Source organism: Lepus europaeus, chromosome Y (assembly GCF_033115175.1).
Source record: "Lepus europaeus isolate LE1 chromosome Y, mLepTim1.pri, whole genome shotgun sequence".
Lineage (NCBI taxonomy): Eukaryota > Metazoa > Chordata > Mammalia > Lagomorpha > Leporidae > Lepus > Lepus europaeus.
Genome location: NC_084851.1, coordinates 14,312,972 through 14,325,314, shown reverse-complemented (window position 1 = coordinate 14,325,314; position 12,343 = coordinate 14,312,972). Strand labels below are relative to the sequence as shown.

The 12,343-nt window shown below is 37.3% G+C and overlaps 1 protein-coding gene and 1 pseudogene across 1 annotated transcript; one reads left to right on the top strand and one right to left on the bottom strand.

Moving 5' to 3' along the window:
• Positions 1 to 731: 731 nt before the first annotated feature.
• Positions 732 to 1,238, bottom strand: LOC133754221 (translationally-controlled tumor protein-like; annotated as a pseudogene).
• A 2,510-nt stretch (positions 1,239 to 3,748) lies between these two features.
• Positions 3,749 to 4,495, top strand: LOC133754105 (vomeronasal type-1 receptor 90-like). The gene has a single exon (XM_062184685.1). It carries the CDS (start codon positions 3,749 to 3,751, stop codon positions 4,493 to 4,495), a length of 747 nt encoding a protein of 248 aa, XP_062040669.1.
• The last annotated feature ends 7,848 nt before the right edge of the window (positions 4,496 to 12,343 follow it).

Sequence of the window (12,343 nt, the reverse complement as noted above, 5' to 3'; positions counted from 1 at the left end):
TCATAAAGATAAGAAAAGAGGCTTTATTAAAATTATGTTTCTTGAGGAAACCAATGTGGTGCAGAGAGTTAAGCTGATGCTGGGACATTTTCATCCTTTATCAATGTGTTGATTCATGTCCTGTATACATGCTTCTGATCCCTTTGCCTCCTGCTTCTGGTGCAACTAGGCAGCAGCAGATAATGGCTCCAGTACCTGGGTTCCTGGCACACAAATGAGAGCCTGGAATGGAGTTCCTCATCCTATTTTTGGCCAGTTTTCTTGGGCATCTCTGGGAGTGACCAGTGAATGGGAGATGCCTGGCTCTCTCACTACCTCTGTGTGTGTGTGTATGTGTGTGTCTGTATTTTTGAATTTTGAGTAAATATTTTTTAAAACATACTTTGTGTATCAAGTAGCCCTTGAGTTTATATAGATGGCATCTTTTTGTCATACTGCTTCTGTTTTATGTACATACCTAATCTAAGCCCAAAGATTTCATCATTAGCCTTTTGGTTCCTAGTCTATTTATCTATATTATTTGAGTTTAAATGCATATAATTTTTAGACAACCTACAAGACAATTTTTCCCTTAAAAACAATGCCTTCATTCCAAGTAAATCACGGCCAAAATAAATGAAGGTCTCGAGATAACATCAGTCCCATTTCCTGTAAATCCTGGTGTTGTGTGGATAACAAGCAGCAGCCAGTTATGATGAGCAGTGATAGATCCAAAGTAGTTGCCAATTTTGTTAACATTTTTCCATTTCTAGACCACTCTTAAAGAAAATCATAAATGGGGTAATCCCATCCTCACGGTAGTACCAGCAGAGCAACCATGCCAAGTGGATTCATGTTTTTACCCAAATAGAACTGGTAATTTTTGAAATTAGCAAGGATGTGTTTGATTTGTTGTGCATCCTCTGTCATACAAGGTTTTACCCTTTCTAGTCTCTGTTCTTCAAACTTGTCTTTGAATGATTCTAGGTAATCTTTAATATGCTTCTTGAAGGATTCTTTTGTGAATCTGGTTTCCTGCAGGTGATGGTTCATGACAACATCAACACCAGTGATTACTGTGCTTCCAGTACTTTTGCCCTCAGGGCCTTCAGAAGAGACATTTATGCAAAGCAAGGAATCATCATTGTTACTCTCTGCCCACTGGCCATTTTCCCCTCCACCTTCAGGCATATCTTGCAAATGTTACAGAACATCTCATTGTCACTGATGAGGTCCCAGTAGATAAGCATGATGCCACCAGGAAGAAGAGGACAGTGGTGCTAGCTTTCCAGGAGCCTGGGGCTCTGGGTGAGTGTGTTGCAGCCAGAACAGCCCTCAAGGTTAGTGGGGGAGAGGGCCAAAAAGTCCAGGTTCATTTAATTGTGGTGTTTTCCTCACCATGATACAAAATGAAGTGAATATTTTGACATATAAGATGAAAGGCAGGATAAAGAAGGTGAATGTTGCCCACAATTTCTGTCTTCTTAAAATGCTCAGAGGCTTCACTCTCAGCTCCAGTAATCTCAGATTTTTTTTTTTACAGGCATAGTGGACAGTGAGAGAGAGACAGAGAGAAAGGTCTTCTTTTTGCCGTTGGTTCACCCTCCAATGGCCGCTGTGGTAGGCGCGCTGTGGCCAGCGCACCGCGCTGATCCGATGGCAGGAGCCAGGTGCTTCTCCTGGTCTCCCATGGGGTGCAGGGCCCAAGTACTTGGGCCATCCTCCACTGCACTCCCTGGCCACAGCAGAGAGCTGGCCTGGAAGAGGGGCAACCGGGACAGGATCAGTGCCCCGACCGGGACTAGAACCCGGTGTGCCGGCGCCGCAAGGCGGAGGATTAGCCTACTGAGCCGCAGCGCTGGCCGTAATCTCAGATTTTTAGTTCTCCCAGTGAGAACTGAGCTGTACATTGATATGTTTAAGTATTTACTTTGTTTCAAAGGACCCAATTCTTCTTTACACTCTAACCAAACTGTAAGTGACCATCTTCAAACTCCTCTATTTCCTTTCTTACATGTTGACAACATATTATTGCACCTTCAGCGATCCTTCCATGATGCAACTGGAGATTATTCACATAAAATACAGGATACAAAACTAGCTTTAAAATACAAACAAATAGTATGGTATTTTGGAGTACACATATATGTTGTGGATAACTATCAGTTGTTAGATACAGGAAATTAATGTGCATTTTCAAAAGCAATTATCTAAATGATTATATTTCATCTATTATCACTCATCTACAGTAGCCATGTTTTTTTTTTCTCACCCAGACTGTATGTTATCAAGAGCCTCATTAGAAACAAATAAGAATTGATTATCTGTTAGAGCAAGTTTGTTTCAGTGCATGGTGGGCATTTACCAAATGAAGGAAATGAGGTAGGGATAATCAGCCAAATATCACTGTGGCAGGAGAAGAAAATATTGAAATCCTTATCTACTTTCTTTCATGTAATTATCTCTTTCACCAAACATCTCATAATGTATGAATAGGACAATATTATATATATATATATATATATATATATATATATATATATATATATATATATATATATGTGTGTGTGTGTGTGTGTGTATACTAAAATAATTTCACTAATATCATACACTGCTTAAATATATAATTGAATTGATTATGATCCTTGAAATGTGGAGATAGTTAATCTTCTAGTCAATATGGTCCTGGTAATTTTTCTGGTTCCATGGGTACAGATACACATTTATGGAAAATCAATTATTCAGTTATGATTCATAGTGCTTTTGCTTTAGTAGATTAAGCCTTTGAAGCAAATTCAACAATGACTTTACCAACTCTTCCATGTGCCTTCATTAACTCATGCATGTCCCGTGGTTGTAGAGGAATTTTTCTACTTCTTCCATTCATTTATGAGATCGAGCCATTTCGCACCAGGCCTATGTATGTAGAGCATTTAAAAATATTTACAGAAAAATGCAATTGTTTATCTTGTTGCAAACATGTTTGAAATTCACAAATATAGGAGTCTTCAAGGGTTCAGAATATGGATGTAGTGAAAAATTTCATTTGTTACAGACAATGCAGAAACCTTACTACCAAAAATCTGTACAAAATATTTAGGGTTCCTTAAAAATAAGTGGGTAAAATAAAAATGATATTTGTGATAACTTTCATGACAAAAGAAAGAACACTGGTAATGTAAGATCTGTTTTTATTTTACAGGTATCTAAAATGTTTCCTGTATGCTGTTAATATGAAAAATGTTTCCACTTATGCTATCATTAAAAAATATGTATTTTTAGGCCAGCGTCGCGGCTCACTAGGCTAATCCTCCGCCTTGCAGCGCCAGCACACCGGGTTCTAGTCCCGGTCGGGGCACCGGATTCTGTCCCGGTTGCCCCTCTTCCAGGGCAGCTCTCTGCTGTGGCCAGGGAGTGCAGTGGAGGATGGCCCAAGTACTTGGGTCCTGTACCCCATGGGAGACCAGGATAAGCCCCTGGCTCCTGCCATTGGATCAGTGCGGTGTGCTGGCCACAGAGTGCCAACAGTGGTGGCCATTGGAGGGTGAACCAAGGGAAAAAGGAAGACCTTTCTCTCTGTCTCTCTCTCTCTCACTGTCCACTCCACCTGTCAAAAGATTTTTTTAAAAAATGTATTTTTTTCAAGCTTGCCATTGGAATCTTAGCCAATACCTTCCTCTTTCTCTTCCACATCTTGACAATCCACCGAGATCATAGACCTAAGCCCACTGATGTGACCATGTGTCACTTGGCATTTGTCCATATAAGGATGCTACTCACAACACTGGAAATTTTATCTGCAGATATGTTCAAGTCACTGAATTTTCTAAATGACTTAAAATGTAAGATTTTGCTCTATATGATCAGGGTGATGAGGGGTCTCTCCATCAGTACTATGTCCCTCTTGAGCATCATCCAGGTCATCACCATCAGCCCCAGCACCTTCTACATGTCAAGATTTAAACATGGACTCACAAATTATATTAGTCAGGTTTTCTTCTGTTTTTGGTCCCTTAACCTTTCTTTCAATAGTAACATGATCATCTACACTGTAGCTCATTCCAACATGACCAAACTACTCCATGTCAGTAAGTATTGCTCACTTTCCTCAATGAATTCTATCATCACGGAAATGTTTTTCATGCTTGCATTGTCCCAGAACATCTTTGTAGGAATCATGTTGTTGTCCAGTGCATACATGGTGATTTTCTTATCTAATCATCAGAGTTGTGAGTACCTTCACAGCATGAGTGTTACCCCAAGAAACTCCCCAGCAAAAAGGACCACACATACTGTCCTGCTGCTGGTGAGTTTCTTTGTGATCATGTACTGTGTGGATATCACAATGTCATCCTTCTCAACTGTATTGTGGAAATATGATCCAATTGTACTGGATGTCCAGAGACTTGTGGGAAATGTGTATGCCATGGCCAGTCCTTTGATATTTATTAGTTCTGATAAAAGAATAATTGGTACTCTGAAAAATGTGATTGATATGACAATTTTAACAAGTTGATGAAACAAATCTGAAAAGCTGAATTCTCACTCTGTTAAATATTCAAAAAATTAAGGAATTTAAATTTTAATTTAAATGTGTAGAATTTTACTTGTGTTTTTTACTTGTAACCATTTTTTTTACTTTGACATTGCCAAAGATTATATGCCTCCCTTAGTTCAATGGTCTCCATGCATTGAAATTACTTCTTAAACTTTCCTAACTTAATGCAGGATTTTTTTTCCTTTAGACTTGGCATCTATAAAGCTGCTTTTGCTACCTAATCCTTAGATCTTACTTCAGAAGGTAATCTGCATATTAATGTTTGTTGAAAGCATATTAACTAAGCATCTAGTTCTGGTTTTACTGACAATTTCTCAATTATCTGCTAATAGTTATTTCTGCTTTCACACATATAAACTATGGAGATTTTTATCTTTGCAGATTATCATCCTTTTGTCATTTAAGTATTTTCTTTGATGTTACCACTATTCTGAATTCACTGATTTGTGTCTTCTTGTCAATTTTTGAAACTTGAACAACCAATAATTCTTAGATTAGCTTCTTTGGTTTCTTTTGTATAATCCAGAGACACAATTAAATTATTTGACTTCTTTTCATTCTAACCTTTGTATATGTAGGTTTATATTTTTAACTTCTTTTTTTTAAATTTTTTTTTAATTTTTGACAGGCAGAGTGGACAGTGAGAGAGAGAGAGAGAGAAAGGTCTTCCTTTTTGCCATTGGTTCACCCTCTAATGGCCACCGCAGTAGCGCGCTGCGGCCGGCACACCGCGCTGTTCCGATGGCAGGAGCCAGGTGCTTCTCCTGGTCTCCCATTGGGTGCAGAGCCCAAACACTTGGGCCATCCTTCACTGCACTCCCTGGCCACAGCAGAGAGCTGCCCTGGAAGAGGGGCAACCGGGACAGGATAGTGCCCCGACTGGGACTAGAACCCGGTGTGCCGGTGCTGCAAGGCGGAGGATTAGCCTGTTGAGCCACGGCGCCGGCTATATTTTTAACTTCTATTGATTTTCTCTTTTTATTGTACTTCTACTGACTATGCTTAACATAACATTTCAGTAGTTTTTTTCTTTGGCTCAGGCTAATTTTTAACATACATTTTATATTAAGTAGATTCAATTTAATTGCTGTTTCCCAAATATGTCTTTTTATTCATTTAGACCCTTGTTATTTTCATGTATTTTGTGATTCTCCTATCTGCATTGTATTGAATTACATGTTTTAAAGATAATCCCCCTGTCTAAAGCTTATGTAATGTGAAATTTTATTTTGGTAGGTTTTTTCTGTGTGAAAAAGTAAATAAGATTGTTTCTCATATGAGTGAGATATCACCTTGAAATGTTTGCAGTTAGTTTTCTTTTATTGTTTTTGCCCCTCTAATCTGAACACCCCAAAAAGATTTCTCATCCTCATGAGAAGTCCTTTATGAACAGAGAATCTGTTTCTTAGTTTTGTTCCTTCCATGGAAAATTTATTTGGTTTGCTTTTCTAGTTTGGGGGTTTTCAAATATTCCTTCCAACTTTATTAGACATTTTGGTGAATCTTGCAGCATTCGACTATTTTAATTTTCTGCATTATAGGTTGTTGGACATATAATAATTTCCCCCAAAAGCACAATTATTTGCAGTATACAAGATAATGTTTCAAATAGATTTTCTGTAGTAGACAATCATGTTTCCTGAGAAATCCCTTTTTTGGCTGGTGCTGCGGCTCACTAGGCTAATCATCCGCCTGTGGCACCAGCACCCTGGGTTCTAGTCCTGGTTGGGGTGCCGGTCCTGTCCCAGTTGCTCCTCTTCCAGTCCAGCTCTCTGTTGTGGCCTAGGAGAGCAGTGGAGTATGGCCCAAGTGCTTGGGCCCTGCACCCACATGGGGGACCAGGAGGAGGCACCTGGCTCCTGGCTTCAGATCAGCTCAGCACACCAGCTGTGGAGGCCATTTGGGAGGTGAACCAATGGAAAAAAGACCTTTCTCTCTCTCTCACTGTCTAACTCTGCCTGTCAAAAAATAAAAATAAAAAAAATAATCAATACTGCCCTATTGAGAAGTGAAAAAGTTCTGTGAACATTCTAGCATTCTAGATGCATCAAGGGAATAACTCAAGAGTTTCCTGGCATTAATATATATATATATATATATATATATATATATATATATATATATATATATATAAAGAGAAATCCCTTTTTCATTTCATTTGGAACATACTGCTCTTCCCCAGATCACTATAAGTTAATGAGAATGGGTAGAATATGATTAGCTTAATATTAATAATTTAATTTAAACTTAAGTTAATGCTAGATAACTGACAATATTTTAAAACTGCCAGCCCAGAGTATTTTGACAATTTTTATGAATTATTACATTTCCTTACAAAGAATAAAACCCATACACATGTCCACAGTTACTGTTTTGCTATAGTGTTAACCTAATATTGGCAAGAACTAATTATCCAAATTCAGGACTTTATCTTCAATCATCATTTTTTCTCATTAGCACTTTCACGACTCTACAAAAATAATCCTTCTGGATAGCATATTTTAAATTGTGAGTTAACTTAAATAACCTTTTTTACTTTTTCTTTTTTTTTATTTGACAGAGTTAGTGAGAGAGACAGAGAGAAAGGTCTTCTTTCTGTTGGTTAATCACGCAAATGGCCACTAAGGCAGGAGCTACGGCAATCCAAAGCCAGGAGCCATGTGCTTCCTCCTGGTCTTCCATGCGGGTGCAGGGCCCAAGCACTTGGGCCATCCTCCACTGCCCTCCTAGGCCACAGTAGAGAGCTGAACTGGAAGAGGCGCAACCGGGACTAGAACCCAGTGCCCATATGGGATGCTGGCGCTGCAGGTGGAGGATTAACCAAATGAGCCACCCACGGCACTGACCCTAACTTAAATAATCTTAATGAAATGTACATTTAGGGACAAATCACTTGTTACACTTTACTTGATGGTTACTATTGTCATTAGAATGCCAAGAAATTATGATGTGCTGGATTTCTGTTGTGAGAGAAACAATGATAGATTTTTATATCTAATATCTATTTTTTATTTAAACACTTACATCTGAATTCTGAAAAAGAACTTTATCATTTGCTTCCTGGTCATAAAACATTATGACCATTTATTTGTATGCTTAATTAGTCAAACTTTTAAATAAATTACTTAACATTATTTATATGCATGTAGTGCATTCATTGTTGTTTATATACAGATAGATTTTAATGAATCAGTGAAAATGGCTGATTTCTGTGTTGATTTTTCTCTCTTGATAAACTTGAAGATGTATTTTTTTTCTTTTTTAATGAATCTGTGTAATTAATTTGGGGCTTTGAACTATTAAACTCATAAATGTTTAGTGGCTTATAATAGTGCCTAATATATGTTCTGAGTATTAACCTCTGAGTCATCAAATTAATTTTCTTCATACTATCTTCAAACATAACTTAATTTTGTATTAATTTCTTCCTCTATATTAAAATACCAATTATTTTCAACTCAAAGTACCAAGAAAACCTATTTCCATGGACTACTACAAAATAAGTGTCTTAGAGACAGATATTATGAATGGTAACTGAAGAAATTAAGTGAATTTACTTACAAGACCATCTGTAATATTTTGTGGAAAACACATATTATGAAAAAGTTACACATGGATTTCAAATTAGTTTTTCATCAAATAAATTTTCTTTTTAATTCCAGTGAATCATGAACATTTCAAATTACTCCTGTATATCAAGAAATGAATTGTGGACAGTCATTACAAGTAAAAATGAAATATTCACTAAAAATCTTCCCACATACAAAAGCCCAGCGTCCCCTTACTAAATATGTCCACTAATACAGCTTTAACACCACCAGGTCATAAACATTCTGTACTCTTTAACATGGCTTTATAATTACTGTTTTTTTTTTCATTTGACTTTAACTCACATAGAAAAAATAATTAAACACATAAAATAATTAAACACATAAAGAAAAAAAGCATGTCTGTTACATTTATGTTGTTACCAATATCTATGATGTTGATTTATTCATAATGTCCTTCATTTTAACCTAAAAACTTCTTTTCTCACTTATTGACAGCCATTCTTATGAACACTATTTCAATTATTTCTCATATTCTCATATTAAATCCATATCTGATAGCTGTGGTTGTTTCCCTTTCAGTGATTTAAATGTGCCACCCACTAACTTCTGACTGATATTGTTTTGTACAAAAAATCAGCTGTTATCCTTCTTGAAGGTCTTTGGTGAATCTAAAGTCACTTCTCATTTGTTCCTTTTACAATTATGCATTCATATTTATACATTAACTCTAGTAGAATGTTTCTTAGTGCAGATTTTTACGGTCCATCCTCTTAGACTTCACTGATTATCTTATATGGGCAGATAACTGTGTTTTGTCATATTTGGATATTGTTAGACATAATTTTCTAAATATTCCACGTCTCCTTCTCCACTCATAATGGGTATCCCATGATACATGTGTTAGTACTGCAAATACTTTGTCTGTTTATTTTTTCATTTGTTATGTGTTTTACTAAATAACATAAGTAAAACACGTAACATGTTTTACTAGATAACTTCATTTGCCTTCTCTTGATGTTCATTGATTCCTGTGTCTCTTCAAAACTGTTATTTAAATTTTTTTCATAATTTTTAATTCCATATTTATATTATTATCTCCTAAATGTCTTGATACCTTATTCACTATTTAATGTGTAAAAATCTTTATATTACATAATTTTATTTTTACATTTTGATTAAGAGTTAGCACTTGTTTGTTGGGGCACAGTAAAAACATCTTTCTCCTGCTTTCATTAACCCTGTGGACATTTGTAGGGTGTTTAACTAAATGTTTTTAAAAGTAATTATACTTTTCATAAGGAAAAAAAACTTTTTAAATATAAATTTTTCATAGGGAAAGTTTATGCTTTTTTGACTGGAATATAATTTTATTTTATAAAAGTGTTAATTTCATTTTGCTCAGAATTTGACAGTCTGGATATGTAATTTAGGACTATTGTGGAAATCAGATTCCTTTGCACATCAGAGTTTTTGTGGCAGCTACAGACATATATTTCTATGAATATCCTACTGAAATACTTTACAAAGTATACACTCCTTGTTGTGAGTTATCACTGAAATTTCTGTTGTGTTCTCTCTAGGTGAGACAGACTGTGACTTGGCAGAAATTTTCTTAAATATTAGTGTTTTGAAGATTATCTCTTCAAAAAAGGTATTCATGATGGATATAATGGATGGTCAGATTAGAAACTGGCTTTCACAGAGTTGTTTTGATCATACATTCATTCCAATTTAAAACATTTCAATGGAGTGACAGACCCATGGATCTCCTTACTGAACATTTCCTGTGCTCATTTTGAGTGAGTTCATTTTATACATTATGAAACCAAGGGCTAGGGAAAGAGAAGGCTTTACTCAGGATCATATTGGAAATACAAATTAGATTAGAGATGTCATTAAAATCAGAGTGGAATGGGAAAACAAAATTTTAATCAGGGATGTACATTTATATGGCTAAAGAAGTAAAAGGATATTTATGCTGCAATACGATAAAATTTGATCAAATAAATGATTTATTGTTAGGTAACTATTAAGTACAAATATTTAAAAAATATTTATTTTATTTATTTGAAAGAGTTAGAGAGAGGTAGAGACAAAGAGAGAGGTCTTCCACAGATGGCCACAACAGCTGGAGCTAAGCTGATCTGCAGCCAGGAGCCAGGAGCCAGGAGCCAGGAGTCAAGAGCAAGGAGCTTCTTCCAGGTCTCCCATGTGGGTGCAGGGACTCAAGGACTTGGACCTTCTTTTACTGCTTTCCCAGGCCATAGCAGAAAGCTGGATGGGAAGAGGAGCAGCTGGGACTAGAACATGTGCCCATATGGGATGCCGACACTTCAGGCCAGGGCTTTAACCTTCTGTACCACAGTGCCAGCCCCTAAGTACCAATTTTTTAAGAAAATATTTATTATTATTTATTATTTATTTGAAAGGCAATTATGGCCAGTGCCATGGCTCACTTGGCTAATCCTCTGCCTACGGCACTGGCACCTGGTTGGGGCACTGGATTCTGTCCCAGTTGCTCTTCATCCAGTCCAGCTCTCTGCTGTGGCCTGGGAAAGCAGTGGAGGATGGCCCAGGTGCTTGGGCCCTGCACCTGCATGGAATACCAGGAGGAAGCACCTGGCTCCTGTCTTTGGATTGCAGTGCGCCTGCTGCAATGGCCATTTGGGGGGTGAACCAATGGAAAAGGAAGACCTTTCTCCCTGTCTCTTTCTCTCTCTCTCTAACTCTGCCTGTCAAAAAATAAAAAAATAATAAAATTGAAAGGCAATTACAGAGAGACAGATGCAGAGAGAGAAAGAGACAGAGCTTCCATCCACTGGATCACTTCCCCAAATGACTGCAACCACCAGAGCTGGGCTGATCTGAAGCCAGGAGCCAAGAACTTCCGAGTCTCCCATGCTGGTGCGGTGCCCAAGCACTTGGGCCATCTTTTACTGATCTCTCAGGCCATACCAGAGAGCTGAATTGGAAGAGGAGCAGCTAGGACTATAACCAGTGCCCATATGGGATGCTGACACTCCAGGCAGTAGCTTTACTCACTACACCACAGCACTAGCCCCAAATAAGTACCAATTTGAGAATATTGATTTTGAGCAGTCCAGGAGATGGAGTCACGTAGGAATAGAATGAAAAATGCTGGTGGTAGAAGTAGATGGACTTGAGATCAGATCTTCAAAATACAGAAATAGCTATTTATTAGTTAAGTATTTAGTATTGTTGGAGTTGAGAGTGGAAAGTTCATGACTATGCTCTTTTGAACTTTAGACAATGAATTGAATGAGGCTCACACAAGCAGTAAGTAAAACAAAAAAAAATGTTTATTACAGGAAAGTAAAGTACACTCATTATGAAAATATGAGCTGGCCAACAGGCTGAGACCAAAGCCACTTGAATGTGTTTAAGGTCTATATATTTATAGGGGTGGTTATTTGATGAGAGGCAAGCCTCAGTGTGGTTCTGAGATCATCTGGCATGTAGGCCATCTGGACATTACCATATGCATATGAAGGTCAAGTTGCAACCTTTTTCCTTAGCTTCCCCAATTATCTCTTTGTCTATTGCCTCAAGGTCAAGTATGAGGGCAAGGAGGTAGAGACTGGAAAAAGGAAAAACACACTAAGACTACTAGATAATTCGGGAATTTGTTTTTCTCAGCTTCCCCAATTAGCCCTTAGCTGACTCCTGCCTCGGTCTGAGAAGAAAATAGTAGTTTAGGGTTATTCAAATGGATAATGAAGGCAGACTTCTGTGTGTGTGTGTATGCATGTGTATATGTGCATATGTGTGTGTGTGAGAAAGAGAGTGAGAGAGAGGGAGGGAGAGAAAGAGAGATTAATATGGTCAGGGCAGGAGAGTTTGGAGCTGGCAATTAGACATGATTAGTAAGCCATGTAAATAAGACAGTATACTAAATATACTAAAGACAGTATACTAAATATAGAAGAGAAGCTGAAGATGGTGTTTGGGCTGTAGGTAGATATTAAGATGTCATCAGCTTTCAAATGCCCTTTAAAGATGTTAGACTGAGATTCCATGAGAACAATTGCTCCTAGAAAAATAATTAGGAAGGGGCATGAAGTAAAATGCAGTGCATACAACATGGTAAATAATGAAGTAAAGCAGAAGAAATAAGTAAAATGAACAGACTAATAGGTTCTGGACCCTTGACCCAAGACCATCCAATAATTGATTATTCTCATGGAATTTGGAAACTTAGTATTCTAGTAGCTGTCCAGGAAAGAAATTAAAATAT